The sequence below is a fragment of the Micropterus salmoides genome, unplaced genomic scaffold (assembly GCF_014851395.1).
Source record: "Micropterus salmoides isolate LMB-PRFRI ecotype aquatic unplaced genomic scaffold, ASM1485139v1 Ms_hic_scaffold_11, whole genome shotgun sequence".
Lineage (NCBI taxonomy): Eukaryota > Metazoa > Chordata > Actinopteri > Centrarchiformes > Centrarchidae > Micropterus > Micropterus salmoides.
Genome location: NW_024040152.1, coordinates 28,546,768 through 28,565,108, shown reverse-complemented (window position 1 = coordinate 28,565,108; position 18,341 = coordinate 28,546,768). Strand labels below are relative to the sequence as shown.

General features: G+C 40.6%; 1 protein-coding gene across 8 annotated transcripts in view; it reads right to left on the bottom strand.

Annotated features, from left to right (window-relative positions):
• snap91a (synaptosome associated protein 91a) overlaps positions 1–18,341 on the bottom strand; it is a 59,635-nt gene that overhangs the window by 14,617 nt on the left and 26,677 nt on the right. For 6 of the 8 annotated variants that reach the window (XM_038712125.1, XM_038712118.1, XM_038712119.1 and 3 more), the window contains exons 3-16: positions 14,343–14,418; positions 13,061–13,163; positions 12,528–12,621; positions 11,967–12,078; positions 11,232–11,338; positions 11,109–11,150; positions 7,070–7,131; positions 6,619–6,627; positions 6,032–6,044; positions 5,566–5,747; positions 5,363–5,457; positions 4,156–4,170; positions 3,737–3,913; positions 1,426–1,503 (exon numbers count right to left, since the gene is read on the bottom strand). In XM_038712125.1, the coding sequence (XP_038568053.1) occupies positions 1,426–1,503; positions 3,737–3,913; positions 4,156–4,170; positions 5,363–5,457; positions 5,566–5,747; positions 6,032–6,044; positions 6,619–6,627; positions 7,070–7,131; positions 11,109–11,150; positions 11,232–11,338; positions 11,967–12,078; positions 12,528–12,621; positions 13,061–13,163; positions 14,343–14,418 (1,165 nt within the window). The remainder of the gene's footprint in view (positions 1–1,425; positions 1,504–3,736; positions 3,914–4,155; positions 4,171–5,362; positions 5,458–5,565; positions 5,748–6,031; positions 6,045–6,618; positions 6,628–7,069; positions 7,132–11,108; positions 11,151–11,231; positions 11,339–11,966; positions 12,079–12,527; positions 12,622–13,060; positions 13,164–14,342; positions 14,419–18,341) is intronic. The other 2 variants (XM_038712122.1, XM_038712120.1) reach the window with 2 other exon arrangements.

The window sequence follows — 18,341 nt, the reverse complement described above, 5'->3', positions numbered from 1 at the left end:
CAGTCGTCCTGTCCCTGCAGCTGAAAAACACCCCCACAGCATGATGCTGCCACCACCATGCTTCACTGTTGAGACTGTATTGGACAGGTGATGAGCAGTGCCTGGTTTTCTCCACACATACCGCTTAGAATTAAGGCCAAAAAGTTCTATCTCGGTCTCATCAGACCAGGGGATCTTATTTATCACCATCTTGGAGTCCTTCAGGTGTTTTTTAGCAAACTCCATGCGGGCTTTCATGTGTCTTGCACTGAGGAGAGGCTTCCGTCGGGCCGCTCTGCCATAAAGCCCCAACTGGTGGATTGCTGCAGTGATGGTTGACTTACTACAACTTTCTCCCATCTCCCGACTGCATCTCTGGAGCTCAGCCACAGTGACCTTTGGGTTCTTCTTTACCTCTCTCACCAAGGCTCTTCTCCCCCGATAGCTCAGTTTGGCCGGACGGCCAGCTCTAGGAAGGGTTCTGGTCGTCCCAAACGTCTTCCATTTGAGGATTATGGAGGCCACTGTGCTCTTAGGAACCTTAAGTGCAGCAGAAATTTTTTAGTAACCATGGCCAGATCTGTGCCTTGCCACAATTCCGTCTCTGAGCTCTTCAGGCAGTTCCTTTGACCTCATGATTCTCATTTGCTCTGACATGCACTGTGAGCTGTAAGGTCTTATATAGACAGGTGTGTGGCTTTCCTAATCAAGTCCAATCAGTATAATCAAACACAGCTGGACTCAAATGAAGGTGTAGAACCATCTCAAGGATGATCAGAAGAAACAGACAGCACCTGAGTTAAATATGAGTGTCACGGCAAAGGGTCTGAATACTTATGACCATGTGATATTTCAGTTTTTCTTTTTTAATAAATTTGCAAAAATTTCTACATTTCTGTTTTTTTCTGTCAAGATGGGGTACAGAGTGTACATTACTGAGAAATAAAATGAACTTTTTTGATTTTTGGAAAATGGCTGCAATGAAACAAAGAGTGAAAAATTTAAAGGGGTCTGAATACTTTCCGTACCCACTGTATACTAGGCCAAAGAGAGAGACTAAATGGAGTTATTGAGAAAAAGAAAATAAATGATGACAATGATTAGTATAATCATCATCATCATTAGGTAGTATCAGGGTTAGGGTGTAAAAACAAATGGTATTAATTCTTGGACTAGTGTATGGTTAATAGCTGTACTGTGCTTTTTACTGTAGTATTCACTGGGTGAATATTAGGAGGAGAGTAGTCGAGATGAGGGGGGAGAGGGTCAATGACTGCAGGATTTGGGGTGAGACAGTAGGCCTTGAGGGCACATGTTTGTTCTACTGTCTCCTGGAAGCAGAAGCAGCTCTAATATAATAAAAGCAACCACAGCTTTTACATCCACACGCACATTCACGCACTCTCACATACACACACTTGCACAAAATGCTGTTTTGTCACCCACCAGATCCACCAAAAGCATCAGCAGCAGGGCCCGCGGCCACGGCAGCAGGACCATCTCCTGGGGAAGGTGCAAACGCATCTAGGGTATTGCAGACGAAAACAGCCGGAACGCAAAACATAACACCCGGGACAGACACATGGGTGTAAAGAACAAAAGATGAGTAAACAGATGGAATGGACAAGAAACAAAAATGAGAGGTCAGCATCAGGAAAAAGCAGAGAATACAAGAAATATGCAGCCCGGTTACTGCAGTGAATGATCTGATTGTACGATCAGTCACATGTTGAGTTTTGAAGGGCTGCATAATGCTGCATTCAGTGAGTGCACTACCTGTGCAGGTTTGTGAAATGAGGCACATTGTCACAAGTTACTCGTACTCTGTGACAAGAGGGAAGATGTCAAGTTCAGGGATGGACGAGGCAAAGTCTCTCTTTGACAAAAAACGAAACTCAATTAACTCTTTTTAACAGATACTTGGTGGTTCTCCAATGTTAGGGCTAAGGCTAATCGGAAAAAGTCTAAATATCATTAAATGAAATCCAGCTACTCATCATCTTGACATATTTATGAAACTGTTAGTAAGCCATTAGGGAAAAAAATCATCAACGGTGATTAACAAAAAACAGCAAAAAGCAGCAAATCCCCAAAATACAAGTCATAATAGCAGATTAATTCCATTGCAGTGGGTTTATTGAGGTGCACACAGTTATGACACCACACTCTGATTAATGTTTAAAACACATTAATGTCGCATTAGTGTTTTGTTGCAATTGTGCAGCTTTGAATAAACCCACTATACAAATTATCCACTACTCATATAGCTCTATTTTTGGGATGTGCCACAAATGATAAATGTTTTGCTCTGGGCTCAGTGCAAAACAGAGCGAGTGAAAGCTTGACATTATGTCAGCATAGTATACATGGTTGCCACAAAGCAGGATGTAAAAACCATTAGAAAAAAGTCAGGAGAGAAAACCATTACATTCGAGTAACAACACTAAGCATCTGATTTTCCGGAAAATATCTATCTGGTGTACTTTGACAAACCCAGAAGGCATTTCCAGACTTTTCTAACCATGTAGATGAAAAAGTTCTTCCGCTGCCTGATAAAAAGAAAACGATTTGTAAACCGTTTTTCAAGTTTTGCCTCTTTTTCCTAATCCTAACAAATATATTGTTATATTGGCATATACTGACGTTTCTATCCAATATTTGAAATATTCATAGAAAATACAGCTTGTGTTTTACAGAAAGAGCAAGGACATATGTCATGGAAATAAAATAACAACTTAATAAAGCGGTATAAAATGTTTATTAGTGTGCAGCAGTCAAAATGTGTTTTCAACCAGATGGTCAGAAAAGGCTTTAAAGGTACAATGTGTAAGAATTGAGACTAATCTCCACCTGTCGAAATCATCATACTCCAAAGAAAAAGGGGGCAGCATGTCACATATCAGGTCATAACTGCTGCAAACTGATGTTAGCTAGTTGGCTCAGTTAGCCGTGCAGCTAACCAGCCACCCAGCCTCCCAGTGATCATGGCTGGACCGGGACAGAACACAGCCTCAGAGAACGACGCAGGCCAGTTTGACGACAGGGAATATGAAGACACGGAGGGTTCAGGCGGGTTCAGAAAAGGGGGCCAAGTGGGAGAGGAGCGAGAGGGAAGTTGGGCATCAGAGAGGCAGCGACAGCATGTACAGCCATAATATTTTCACATCTTACTCTGTGAAATAAGGGTTTATTTCCACCAAAATAGAGTTGGTGATTGTTGGAACAGTGGGAAGACTAACCAAGATGGTTTTGGATGGATTGTCTAGAATGAGTTTACAAGACCATTAGTTAAGTGGAATTTCCTTTCTTGACATTTTGTGTTTAGGTTATTTATTAGACTAAAAAAGCTAAGAGAGCTTACATAACGTCGTGAACTAAGACTGCTGGGTTATTCTATATATTTTTTTTTAATCGAAAGTGTAGCTCTGTGACTCGAATGTAATGGTAACACATGAGAGGCTTTCTACTCAGATTTCTACTTTCTATGTTTCCATGTTGCATCAAAAATGCAGGCACCTCAGATTCTCCTCAATCTTCAGGTATCACATAAACTGTAATCCAATGGTACGAAAGCTTGTAGACTTTTTGTGGTGCTATGCAAAGTTTAGGGAGTGATAAATAAATCCCAATCCTCAATATACCAACTTTATACAAAAGGAAACCAATTAGTAAACTATTAAAATGGCGCACTGCAGACAAGCAGGCGGCTGCCATGCCGTGTATCCTGGTCTACACCCTATCTTTAGACCAGACTGACCTCCAAAGAGGTCCATATCTGCAGCTGCGGTGGTAGCTGGTGCTGAAATGGGCAGCGAGGCAGGCACCGGTGCGGCCGCAACGGCAGTGGCAGTGGTCGCAGAAGCGGCAGCAGAATCAGCAGACTCGCTCTCCGCCAAGAGAGCTTCAGAGGCTTCGTCAGGGGCACCCGGAGTTGCTATGCGGATAAAACCCGTAATCCAAACGCCACAACCCAGTCACAACCCCCAAAAAGAGAGAAATAGGATGTGTCAAAAATACTAAATAAAAAAGACAGGCTTACTGTGGAGGATTTGGGTGCTGAAGGTGAAAATAGCTTTACACAAAGACAATGATTCTTCAGGTAGAAAGCTAAAAAATCAGAGGCTTGTAAGTATTTCTCATATTCAGTCTGTAGCGCAGTGTCAACAGAATACTCACCCTCAGCCAACAGATCTGCACAACAGACAGACAGAGAGAGACAGAAGGTGAAGCGTACAAACAAAAGCAGTAGGATTTTTACTGTACATATGGAGATAAAATTTAGATTAAGGAATCTTTCATTTGCAAGCCTGCCATTATAGACAACAGGCCAGAAAAAAACAGACATGGACTAATGGTAAAGCCCAATTGAGCTAAAAGCTCCTTAATATAATTTAGGCTTTGAAATGCTATAGTTGGACTCTTGCCACCTTCAGGGTATCAGTGGAGATGTGGGGATAAACAGAGGGCATGCCAAAAAGCAACAGCAGATTTATAATAGAAATGGTGTGTAATTTAAACCACATTTTCCAATAAAACATCACCGAGCGTACCACTTCTTTCGGGAGTCATGCTAAAAGACCACAGTTTGTTGTTTGAGTTCATTGACTGCAAATTGTATATAGAGTACTTGATCTTACTGCTAACCATTTTACAATACATTTCCCTCTTTCTGCTTCTTCTAAGCAGCAACTGGTTTCCACCAATTTGAAAATTGGTATGAAAATAACTCATGGTCCACAGTAATGTGAACTATAAGGGTTTGTGGTTAATGGGATGAATCATGCAAAACATCTGTATGGCCCATTTGAATTTGAAAAAGTCTATGCTCCGTCATTTACTGATATTTTTTTCCCTGTCAGTAGATTCAAGTTTAGGCTAACAAGTATCTATTTTTGGCATTAGCGCAAATTGGCCTTTTTTGGTAAATCCCTTCACCGAACATTGATCTGCCATTGCTGAGCAACCGTAACTTGGCATGGCGGGTCTATCAAACTTGGGGCTGTAGTGAGAGGGATACTCAGCATTTCAAGAGTTTGGGTTGCAGGTAGTTTTCTGAAACTAAAAACCCAGCAGCAAGGAATGGATGAAACTGTTTGTGGATCTGTTTTTGGGTGACAGGCTGTGTTAGAAAAATTCCTGTCCACAACTAGAACGTAACAGAAACAGACAGTGTTGTTTCCAACATTTGTCATTTCAGGTGGCAAAACTGACGGTTATCAGCTAGAAATGAAAAGCTGCATTTGTCTACACGTGTCTGACGTTAAGGACGCATTATTTTAAAAATTACTTTGACTTTCAGGATGCAAATCTGCCACTGTTATCATTATAAACTGCCAATGAACCCTGCCAGAACACAAAGCTTGATATGAAAGAAAGTTCTTACCTCCCCATCCAGTCATGGAGGAAGTCGCTGCAGCGCCCCCTGCTGATGAGGAGGACATAGGGTCTAGATCCAACAAGAACCCATCATCAAGAGCACTAAACACAAAGAAAGAAATAGAAAGGGGGAAAAAGGGAATCCATTACTAATGAAATATTGATGCAGCTCAGCAGAAACACTTTGTAATATTGTTGAGTGACTCTTACTTGCTGGCAGTGGTGGAGGTGGGGGCCGGTGCTGTGGGAGTGACAGAAGGTGGAGGAGGTTTGGCAGGTGGCCCGGGGCGAGCAGGGGGCCCGCCAGCGGTAGCGGGAGGTGCTGGCTTGGCCGGCGCAGCAGCAGCAGCAGCGGTAGCAGCACCCGGTGAGCTGTTGTTGGCTGTGGTGTCCTGTCGCAAAGAAGGACCCCCGTTAACATGGTGACCAACACTGTTATGTAAGCTGATGTGATTCAACAGCTCTTTTCTTTACACATGAATTCACAGTGAATCATGTCTGTTACATGTTACATGTCTGTAGCAGGAACAGTTAAGGGTGAAGTTAAAAGTCGAATTAAGCATTTAGTTTTTACTTGCTTATACGCTGCTCAGTGACGATCTCAATAAGTGCTATATATAAATGAAGGCTAACATTATTACCACTACATTATGATTATTATGAAACACATCCTTACCTTAGTGGGCGACCTGCAAAAGCAATGATAGCACATGAGTTAAAGAGTTTAATGATGTACATGCCGAAACATAATGGCTGGTACTGAGATTGGGAGGCAAAGTGACAGCTTAAGTATCACTTTGGTGTTTTCAGGCAGGCAGCATTTCAAAGCAATTACATTTAGTAAACATCTGCAATTAATGGATCCACACTGCACTGCTGAGTAACAGCATCTTGGCCCCAGCTCCTCTTCAACAAAGCTTTGTTTCTGAATGGCATGCGTCTAAGGCTTTGTGAAAGTGGGGGCTGACTGTACAGTAAGATGATAACAAACATGAATATGTTAGTAATGTCGTCAGATGAAAGGCAGGAGCTGTCATTGTACAATATGTCAATGACAACAATTACGCAAGTGATGTTTGGTCACAATTGCATGCATCAACAAAACTATGGGACACAACAATATAAATGTAAGTTGCTTGTTCAGATGGACTTTCTATAGAATCACTGAAAACTGTAACCAAAATTGAACAAAAAAGTTTATCAATACAAATTATGGTAAAATAACAAATACATGTCCTTTTGTCATTGACGTAGAATACTTACTTATCCTCTCTGAGTTCAGTCAAGACAGAGGAAATGACATGTTAGAGAAGCAACAGGGGAGTCTAGATAGAGTTGTCACTGACCTAACACTGGTCAAAGATCAAACAGGCAACACAGAAAGAGCTAAATGTACTAAAGGTACATGTCTGTGAAGATTCATCATCATCCAGGTCATAGTTATCCAACGAAGGTTAAAGTCAAGGGCAACTGGACTTGGTTGACCAGATGGTCCAGTTGCCCTTGACTTTAACCTTCGTTGGATACCCTGGTACATGTTGGACTGCATCCAAGCTATCCTTTGCCATATTCACTACAGACATGGTCTCAGCACGGCAAGAGCCATTAAACGGTATACCTGTAATTACAGGATTACTGGAGCGTCAGCTCTGTGTTACTGCTGGTTAACTGATTGAGAAAACAAAACGGGTTGCATGTATATTGAACAACTTACGGCTTCTTCCCCTCCAGCGTGTTAAGGTGGGTCTCCAGGGACTCCAGAAGACTTTCTGGGGCCTGTAGAATAATAAAGAGCGGTTATGCCGTTATCAGCTCTAGCTCAAACACAGTATCAAGGTTGGTTATAGCTCACAATACTGATTATACTCCACAACAGAACAGAGAGGACCACACAGTCAAAGAGAAACACTGATGCACTGGGTTATTTCTATCCATCACATTTGAGTGACTGCTTCTTAGATCATGCCTCCTTTTGGAATAAGAGTTTGTTTATTAACCACATGTAAAATATGCTGCACCTTTACCAAACGGACATGTCACATGACGTCAGCTCAGGTTGATGTCACAATGAAACCTTAAAAAGTTATTGGATGAATTACCTGGCATCCTCAATAGAGACAGATGTCAACCCACTGACGTGGGTGTTTTGCCTGGCTTTACACTGTAGGTAGCATGACACGTACCGTTTAAGTGTGCCAGGCTAGCATGCTTTAATGGACAGTTGCTGTGAGATCAGGTGTGTCTCTCCTGGTGCACTGATAATCACCCTTCTTGTGCAGTTTTTCAGAATAATCTAATCAACACCAATGTGACAGCACTGACTCTGAGAATACTCTATTCTCTGTTTCATTCATCTCTGAAATTCAGTCTGTCTCTGGGTTCAGGGCCAGAAGAATTGCTATTTTCAGTGGTCATTCTACCTTTTGATGAAAGTATCATTAATTATGATTTGCTGATCCAGATGGTACTCAAATCGACATGCAAATTGCAGAGTAACAACAACTGATGTTTCCAAAATGTCAGTTTGATTTGGGTCCAAAATCCCATAAATGAAAACCCTGCCAATAATGCAATATAGAGCCCGACTGATATGGGATTTTTAAGACCGATACCAATTTTGATATTTGAGGATTTTAAAATTCGATTTTCAGTTATATCGGCCAATATTCTTTTTTTCCCTTCTTTTCAGAAATGCACATTAACAAAGATTATCCCTAACTTTTTTTTTGTGTATTTATGAGGCCTCTCCAAGATGAGATGACATAATGCAGTTTAAAATAAACTCTTTTTAAATTGTTATTAACAATACTTATAAGAGAACAAAAGTACAGCTGATTGCTGTGTTTTGTGGTGGATTTGTTGTTCTAAACAGGCATTGCCAACAGGGGAGTTGCAAAGTGGCCTCTGGTGGACAACACCATGCAACAACAACACTTGTAACATGACTGAAGGATCCCTCTCTGTTTCTTTTTTAATTATAATAATTATAATATTATCGGCTGTTATAAACACAGATGCCAATTTATCTGCAATTAGCTCATACGATCTGATAATCTCGTATCGTATTTCAGTGAACTTGTGCATTTGTCTTGTTGAACTGTTGCATCACTTGACTACATGTTTTGTCTTATGTGATGACTGGCAACATAAATAAAACTTCCCAAGCCCAGACTAGGGCAGCTGGCTATCAATAATCTTTGAGTACGAACCAAATATGACAGTATCATCAAGTTTCCAGAATGATCAATTACTGAAAGTTAGCATTGAATGTTTTCTCAGGCTTTGATTACTGTGCATACAATATTCTTTGATCCGATATTCCCTATGTTGCAAAACACAGGACTTATAAAAACATTTGTCAACTACTTTATCAATCAATTTAAGTTGTTAGTATGCTTTGGACATTTGCAGAATTATTTTTGTTACCACAGGAAATGGACCACCAAGAGAGGGATAAAGCAGGACACAAAAAAACACAGCAAAAAGAATTAACAATAAAATAGAAAATAAAAACTGTTTAATCTTCATGCTAATAGAGTGAACAATGTTCCAGACAGCCACTATACAAAGCTGCATGCTCAACCAGGCTAAATGGGACATTATCACCTACCGACATGCAGTAAAATGGATAGTACAATATCCAAAAGGATTATTAAGAGAGGTCAAAGCTAATTCAGCCAGCCAAATAAGTCTATAATTCACTTTCCTTAATTCCCTGCTCCATTTCCTGGATCTATCCATTTAAAGATGCCTTCTCTATTAAATGTTGAAAGGCCAACAAAGCAGAGAAGCTGTTCATATTTAGTCTTGGCACTGAGAGGGATGGGCAGGCCATTTATCATCTGGAGATGTTAATGTGTCTGCCCTCACTGCCAAGAACAGAGAAGGCTGTAGACAAAGGACAGATATAACAGCTCTATCATTGAAACGCTTAGACATATAGAGGAGTAGTTCTCATCTGAGGAGGCCAATATAAAAGCTGCTGAACCATCTCCCTGTGTTGGTGACAGCAACAGGCTCCAAGCATATGTTTGGAACATGATCTGATCTGACCGACGCTGCCACCATTTGCAGTGTTTCTTACATCTACTCACTGCTCGAAAACATAGCACGCAAGCATACATGAGCGATGACATAACACCACGTCGACAAAGACAGTCAGATGGTAACATTATTCTGTCTTGTTTGTGGTGATGTAAATCCTCCTGGAAGGGTTACGAGCAGAAACTGGTTGCTGAGATTGAAAATAATCCACCGTGGTTTGAGGCATCTGGGAGATTTAAATTTTGTGCTCTCACAGACATATTAATCAAATTTTATCAGCCATACAGTATTTCATTTTTAAAGACAGAGGCCTCTAAGATATGTAGGTTGGGCTGTGACGATTAATGATGTTATCCTGCTAATTTATGGCAGAATATTATTTGAAACACTGCTGCACATTGGCTAATAAGAAAAATGGTGGGATCTTGCAAATAGAGTCACTGACCTAATATTTATTTGTTGTTTATGTTTCATTTTATCAGGCTACCGCAGAGACATTTTGTACAAATTCAACTATATCTATTTAGCGTACAGACATGAGAGTGTGATCCCTCTTCTAAGCTAACTCTTAAGAAAGTAAACAAGCACATTACACAAAATGTCAAACCATACCTATATTTAGGCCACAAATCCAGTCAGCTAGCATAATACAGGTGGTGGCATGTCTGCAAGGCTTTGACAATGAATTAAATTTGACTGGTTCTGGAGATAGAACACACCATCTCCATTTCAAATACGCTACACTAAAGGTGTTGATCTATTTTACACCATGAGCTCTCCGTGACCAGTCAAACCTGAGCTTATTCAGACAGCATTACAGCATGCTTTTCGTGCAAGTCATCCATACTGCCATGTCTGTAAGGATAGAGTTTCCACAACATAAAAGAGTTTAGAAGCCGGGGACTAATTCAGGAACCAACAGGAGAAAAGCAGTTTCTTATCGTGGGAATGTCTTGTATTGGTCAGTGACCCAAACATCAGGAATCAAAAAGTCAAAATGATTCTTTACACTGACTCTACAGTTGTTATGGAAACTCTGCAGCACAATTTGAGGATATCAATCTGCTGTGCCTTCATACAGTTGTTGAACTAAAACTATGTTTAGCTCAGAGTTTTAGCAGCGGAAAACAGCCGCCTGGTCAGCAGCACTGCTCAGCATATCACAGCTTAACCAACAGGGCTCTTCCAGTATCATCATCCCACTTCATCACAGCGCCTGACGGCTGTCTGCCGGGTGTGCACTCGCTGTGCAGTGTGCTTCAATACAGTGCACTCAACAAGAGTTCAAATGTTGACCTTCCCTAAGCTGTTTGCTTCCCAAAGCTAGCTCTGTGCTCACTACTCACACTCTCAGCCTGAATGATCAATCTGCATCTCTGGAAGTGAAGAGAGAAGGGGGTGGGGGCACAGGGGCCGTCAATCATCAAAGAACCAGCTCATTGGTTGCATGGAGAAGTGCACAAGGGGGTACAGTGGGATTTGCCTCCTTTTTACAACATAGTGTGGCTGTCTGTGAATGTCTTATTATTATTAAAGAGGACCAATAATGTTGAACACAGCAGGAGAAAAAAACAGGGGGTAGCTTTAGACATTCACATGACACGCAGTACAGTTAGACAAAACACAATACTGACATGCTCTGTTAGTATGTGGCCTAAAAAAACCTCAATTCAATAATAAGAAATAAGTTCAGGAAAAATCAGTCTTACCTGAGTGAGTTCAGGTATGTCATTTTTGTCTATTCCCACTTGCTGTAAAATAAGACAGTGACATTTCAATGCAACAGCAACATTTAGCTATTCTTCAGTGATGTAATGTGCTCTGCAGGCTACCTCAGCAATTTTGAAGAATTCTGAAACCCGAGTCATTCGCGTCAGGAATCTTTTGTAGATCTCCAGCCCGTCTTTACACTGGCTCCTCTTCATCTGGAAAAATTTCTCTGGACAGACCACAGCGACCCGGAAACATGAATTTGTATCCCCCGTAAAGTTAAAGAATCAGTCTGGTGATATTTTATGTATTTCTTTTTTGTGGACAAATCCCATGAAAAAGATCAAAACCAACAATGAATTGATCCTACTAACAAGTAGTGTCTGTTTAGCCAAAGCCTCACCATTGTGTCCAAAAACTGTTAAAAACACAGAGGCAAGCCAAACCATTGCACTGGGTTACATGTTCATTCATTACATGGACATGTGCACTGTAGTTTGGTTTGACTTTATCCCACATACACTGTTCTGCTGCTGTAAATACTCTAGATCACCAAATCTGGGGCAAAAAAACAGTCCCCCAAAATACATAATTTACTCCTGTTTGAATAACATTCACTAAAAAGTACACTGCTCAGCTGTTTTAGCCTTGTGAAAAAATAGAACTATGTATTTGTGACCCAATTGGAACAAATGGCTTGGGGCTGAGTGCAACTGGCAGTGTAGGTAAGGTGGAAAGTATTGATGGTTGATGGTTTTGTTGTTTTCACGGCATGTGTAAATATACATCTATACCATAACCATAGCCTTATTCTTTAAGGGCACAGTGATAAAGCGAAAATATTGATGATTCTTTACCTAGCAGGTTAATGATGCCGTCATTGTAGCAGGCATATAATTTGATCAGATCTTTGAAGAGTAGGAGAAAGCAGGCATTTATCACTCCATTGTTCAGTTCTTGTGCATGCACCTATGGACAGAAATGCGTGGTTAGGATTTTGACGACAAACAGATGAAACATAATACAGCTTTTAAAAACTTACAAGCAGTATTAAATGAAATTTCATCAAAGGCAGATACAGCATAATACTGATGAAATGGATAACACAGATGTAGTCTGTAATCGCAATGGTATATTTTGAAGGTATTGCAAATAGAGAATTTTATATTACATACCGATGAATTTGAAGACTGAAATCTACACAATTGAAATACAGTACATGTGTTGTTTCAGTTATAGAAGACATTAAATTCAACCCTACATGTGAAAGGGGCTGACATGTCTTCATAGATGCTGCTATAGCACTAAGCTTTTGTTGGACCCAGCGGGCAGCTTTTTTTTCCTCACTGTGCTTATCCCTCAGCAAATTCGGTAACCTTGCAAAGTGACTTTGTTCCCTATTACGGAGTGTCACTCACATCAAAATCCAGCAGTGCGTCGATCTGGCTCTGCAGGGTTGGCATTCCTTTCAACAGCTTCTCTACTGACATGGTCCTCATCACTCCGTCAGCTCTGAGACGGAGGAAGAAATAAATAACGTGAGAATTCGCCAGCAGCTCTCAGACAGAGAGGCCCACATACTATTTGCCTGCCAACACATATCTGTCTGTACCTGTCACACATACAGTATCCACCAACATGTCTTATCTCTATTCTGTAGTCTGCATTTGTATTTTTCTGTCTGTCTGATTTTGTCTGCCATCTAACAGCACTCAGTACATACAGTAAAGCTATATACTTGGCCCAGCGCCAGGCTGGAGGTAGTTGAGTCCATCCAACGCAGGACCCCAGTGGGATGTGTGTTATTCTGATCAATATGAAGGGCAAGTAAGAAAGGGTCATGTTCTGGCCCTGGATAAACTAACAAAGCATTTTAAAAAGACAAAAAATCAATAATAATGCTTAAATTGTCATGCAGCAAGGAGATGTTGAGAGAAATGAGAAACGCTACCCCTTCTTGACTCGCACAAAATCGAAAGCCATCTGTCTGTAGGCGAAGGCCTTCTCGTTCAAGTAGCGGCTGTAGCGTCTGATGAACGTGGACATGTCATAGCCTGAAGAAGACACTCAAATGTAAAACACATGCACAGTCTTCAATGTCAGCTCAGTGTAGGGTATTGTAGGCTCTTCAAAGGCTTACAAAAAAACCCAACTTAAAGTCAAGATGTTACAAAGTTTCTTAAATACAATTGTAGGGAGTATTTGCACCTATGAGAAAATATACTGTACGAATGATAAAATGCATTTGGTGGATCTCAGTTTTTAAAAGAAGTCAAACATGATTATAAAACACTTGTTTGTTGATACCACTCCCGTTAGCATGAAGCTAAAGTGGTGCCGATTAGTTTATTATAAAATCTAGAAGCAGTTGGAAACCACTGGCCTGGCACTGTCTAAAGGTAAAAAAAGGTACCTTCTAGCGTCTCTAAAGCTCACTAATTATTATCTTGTTTGTTTGTTTGAGCCGCAAAATCCAACGCGTAAAAACAACAAGTTGTGGTGTGAGAGAGTCAGTTTAGCTGTTTCGCCTTGCTTCCAGTATTCATGCTAAGCTAAGCTAATCATCTGTCTGTAGCTTCATGTTTAACAGACAGGTATGAGAGTGGAATCCATCTTCATCAGTCTCTCTTGTCTGTATTCTAAATTTGAAGCTAGAGCAAGGAGAAGATTAGCTTAGCTTAAAGACAGAAGCAGGGGGAAACACTAGTGAGGCTCTGTTGAAAGGCAAAATATCTAAAGCTTTAGAGGTGTTGATAGAGAGTAGTATTGATCTTCTCATCTATCTGTTGAAGCTAAAAGTTTAACTATTTTCTTAACACTGTGAGACAATGCTAAGATTACTACTGAAATGTTAAATGTTATCCTGATTATGTAGTTTTTAAAATTGGGTTTTCTCAACTGTCACCCCACAAGACAAAATGTCCATGAAAACAGACTGTGAGCCCAGTGTTTATCAACGTGGGAGAAGGCATTCATTTCCATGGTGATGGGTTTATTTGAGGGGAGCAGGGATTAGGACAGCTAGCACTGATGTATAGAGGAGTGAGTTTGGTGATAACATTCAAGCTTATTGCAACTGCTTAAAAACATCTGTTAAATGTTAAATGTAACTGTCAGAGGGAGGGTGGAACACAAAAACAAAGGGCGAAGGAAAGAACATATGGTCGAATCGTTGTTGAAAGTGGTGAAGGGCTGGTTTAGTCAAAGATAAGAAGGAAAGAAACACCACCCACCGTGGGAGCCAGTTTTGTCCAGGAAGTTGCTGAGGTTGAACAGGGTGTTTCTAGACGCCAGGAACTGCAGGAATCTCTGTAGGAGAAGACAAATGCACAGGCTTTAGTTCTCTGCCAGGCACTAAACCAGGCACTAAACCATTTACATATGGTGAAATGCCTCTAATTTTGCCTCTAATATTGCAGAGTCGCAGTCTAACACACTTCTCTGCTCCTCCATTCCAGGAGTTACTTAGTGAAAATCCTATAGTGACAGTGTCTGTCCCCCGACCATTGAAATGATTTAAATCAAAGGTAAACAGAAGAGGAGCTGTGCATAAAAATCTCATAAAAATTAAACCCACAAGAGCAATAGTGCAAACTAATAGTAAAATTAATTGTGGACTCTTAAACATCAGATCTCTCTCTTCTAAAGCTGTACTAGTAAATTAACTAATATCAGATTATGATATTGATTTATTTTGTCTTACTGAAACCTGGCTGGGTGATGGAGAATATGTTAGCCTAAATGAATCCACCCCTCCCAGTCATATTAATACTCACATTCCTCGAGGCACAGGCCGAGGAGGTGGAGATGCAGCTATCTTCGACTCCAGCCTACTAATCAGCTCTAAACCTAAACTAAATTATAACTCATTTGAAAGCCTTGTTCTTAGTCTTTTACACCCAAGTTGGAAATCACTGCAACCAATTCTTTTTGTTATAGTGTATCGAGCACCTGGCCCGTACTCTGAATTATTATCTGAATTTGCGTTTGAGTTTTTGTCAACTTTAGTCCTTAAAACTGACAAAGTTATTATTGTAGTGGATTTTAATATTCACGTGGACGTTGAGAATGACAGCTTCAGTACTGCGTTTATCTCTCTGTTAGATTCCATTGGCTTCTTTCAGAGTGTTCATGAACCGACTCACTGTTTTAACCACACCCTCGACCTTGTTTTGGTGTATGGTATTGAAATTGAACATTTAATAGTGTTCCCACAGAATCACTCTTTATCCGACCACTGTTTGATAACTTTTGAGTTTGTATTGCTGAACTACACGCCATTGGGCAAAAATTCTGTCTGTCTGATAGTGCTGTAGCTAAATTTAAGGATGCGATTCCATCAGCTCTAAATTCATTATCAAGTCACAAAGTAACGGAGGACTCCTATGCTAATTTCAGTCCCTCCCAAATCAATCATCTTGTTGATAGTACTGCAGGCTCGCTGCGAATGACACTCGACTCTGTAGCCCCTCTAAAAAAGAAAATATTAAAACAAAGACGGTTAGCTCCATGGTATAATATAATATAAGAAACTTGAGAGGAATTGGCGTTCCACCAAACTGGAAAATTCTCGTTTAATTTGGCAAGATAGTCTTAAAACTTATAGGAAGGTCCTCCGTAATGCCAGAGCAGCATACTACTCGTCATTAATAGAGGAAAATAGGAACAACCCCAGGTTTCTTTTCAGCACTGTAGCCAGGCTGACAGAGAGTCACAGCTCTATTGAGCCAAGTATTCCCATAGCTCTCAGTAGTTACGACTTCATGAGCTTCTTTAATGATAAAATTCTAACAAAATTCACTATGACCTGCCCTCAACTGCCACTGACTAGTCTCTAGGCTCCTTGGAAACAACTGTAAAGCCAGATATATGTTTAGACTGCTTTGCTTCCCTCAATCTTTACCAACTAATAATAATTTCTTCATCTAAACCATCAACCTGCCTTTTAGACCCCATCCCGACTAGGCTGCTTAAAGAGGTTTTACCCTTAGTCAGCACCTCTATACTAGATATGATCAATCTATCTCTATCAACAGGCTATGTACCACAGTACTTTAAAGTAGCTGTAATTAAACCTCTTCTGAAAAATCCCAAATTGATCTGGATGTTTTAACCAACTATAGACCTATATCTAACCTTCCATTTCTCTCTAAGGTCCTGGAGAAAGCAGTTGCTAAACAGCTGTGTGACTTTCTACAGAGCAATAGTTTATTTGAGGATTTTCAGTCAGGATTTAGAGCTCATCATAGCACAGAGACAGCACTGGTGAAAATTACTAATGACCTCCTTATTGCATCAGACAAAGGACTTGTCTCTGTACTGGTTTTATTAGATCTTAGTGCTGCATTTGATACCATTGACCATCAGATCCTATTGCAGAGACTGGAACATTTCATTGGCATAAAAGGAACCGCTCTAAGCTGGTTTAAGTCCTATTTATCAGATCGATTTCAGTTTGTACATGTTAACGATGAGTCCTCCATGCATGCCAAAGTTAGTTATGGAGTTCCACCAGGATCTGTCCTTGGACCAATCCTGTTCACTTTATAGATGCTTCCTTTAGGCAATATTATCAGGAAATATTTCATAACTTTCATTGTTATGCAGATGATACTCAGTTATATCTATCGATCGAGCCAGATGAAACTCATCAGTTAGCTAAACTTCAAATGTGCCTTCAGGATGCTAAAACCTGGATGTTAAACTCAGATAAAACTGAATTTATTGTTCTGGGGCCCAGGCACCTCCGTGACGCATTATCTAAAGATATAGTTTCCCTTGATGGCATCGCCATGGCCTCCAGCACCACCGTGAGGAATCTTGGAGCTATATTTGATCAGGACAAACAAATTTCAAGGAACGCCTTTTTTCACCTACGTAATATTGCAAATATCAGGAACATCCTATCTAAAAATGAGAAAAAAAACTAGTCCATGCATTTGTTACTTCTAGGCTGGATTACTGCAATTTCTTATTATCAAGCTGCTAGAAAAAGTCCATTAAGACTCTTCAGCTGATCCAGAATGCTGCAGCACGCGTTCTGACAGGAACCAGGAAAATAGATCACATTTCTCCTGTTTTAGCTTCTTTACATTGGCTTCCAGTAAAATCTAGAATAGAATTTAAAATCATTCTTCTCACATACAAAGCTCTTAATGGTCAGGCACCATCTTATCTTAAAGAGCTCATAGTACCTTACTACCCCACCAGAGCACTGCGCTCCCAGAATGCAGGGTTACTTGTGGTTCTTAGAGTCTCCAAAAGTAGACTAGGAGCCAGAGCGTTCAGCTATCAAGCTCCTCTCCTGTGGAACCAGGTTCCAGTTTGGGTTCAGGAGGCAGACACCATCTCCACATTTAAGAGTAGGCTTAAGACTTTCCTCTTTGATAAAGCTTATAGTTAGGGCTGGCTCAGGTTAGTCCTGAACCATCCCTTAGTCATGCTGCTATAGGCCTAGACTGCCGGGGGATTTCCCATGATGCTATTATTGCTACTTTCTCTCCCTCTGTATGCAACCTCATCCCATTAATGCATGTTACTAACTCGACTTCTTCCTTTTCCGGTAGTCTTGTGCTTTCTCATCTCTCTCCTCTCTCCTCCTATCACTTCCTGCAGGTGTTTCTGGCTCTGGAGCTGTGGAGTCTGGATCTGTGGCTGTGGGTCACCTGCTGCCCCCGTGTTCCTGCTCGACACCCTCTGCTACAACTATTGTTACTAGTCCTATTATTATTATTGTTATTATAATCATTAACATTACGATTATTATCATTAACACTACTTTAAAAATCTGTACCATTTTTCATTTAGTCTATAGCAACATCACCTTTACTGTCTGTACCTCTGTGTGTGTATATTGTGTAGGCTGCCTCCCTCCCCTCTCTCTCTCTCCATCTCTCTGTTCCTCTCTCTCCCTCTCTCTCTCTCTCTCCTTCACCCCAACCGGTCGAGGCAGATGGCCGCCCACCCTGAGCCATGGTTCTGCTCGAGGTTTCTGCCTCTTAAAAGGAAGTTTTTCCTTGCCTCTGTCGCCTAGTGCTTGCTCTTGGTGGGAATTGTTGGGCTTCTGAAAATAAAATCATAGAGTATGGTCTAGACCTGCTCTTTTATGAAAAGCACTGTGAGATAACTGTTAAAATAAAACTGAATTGAATTGAATTGAATTAATTTTGGCTGAGACAAAAACTACTTAAATTACATAGCATTTTCTTTTTAATGAAAACTTGTGATTTTGG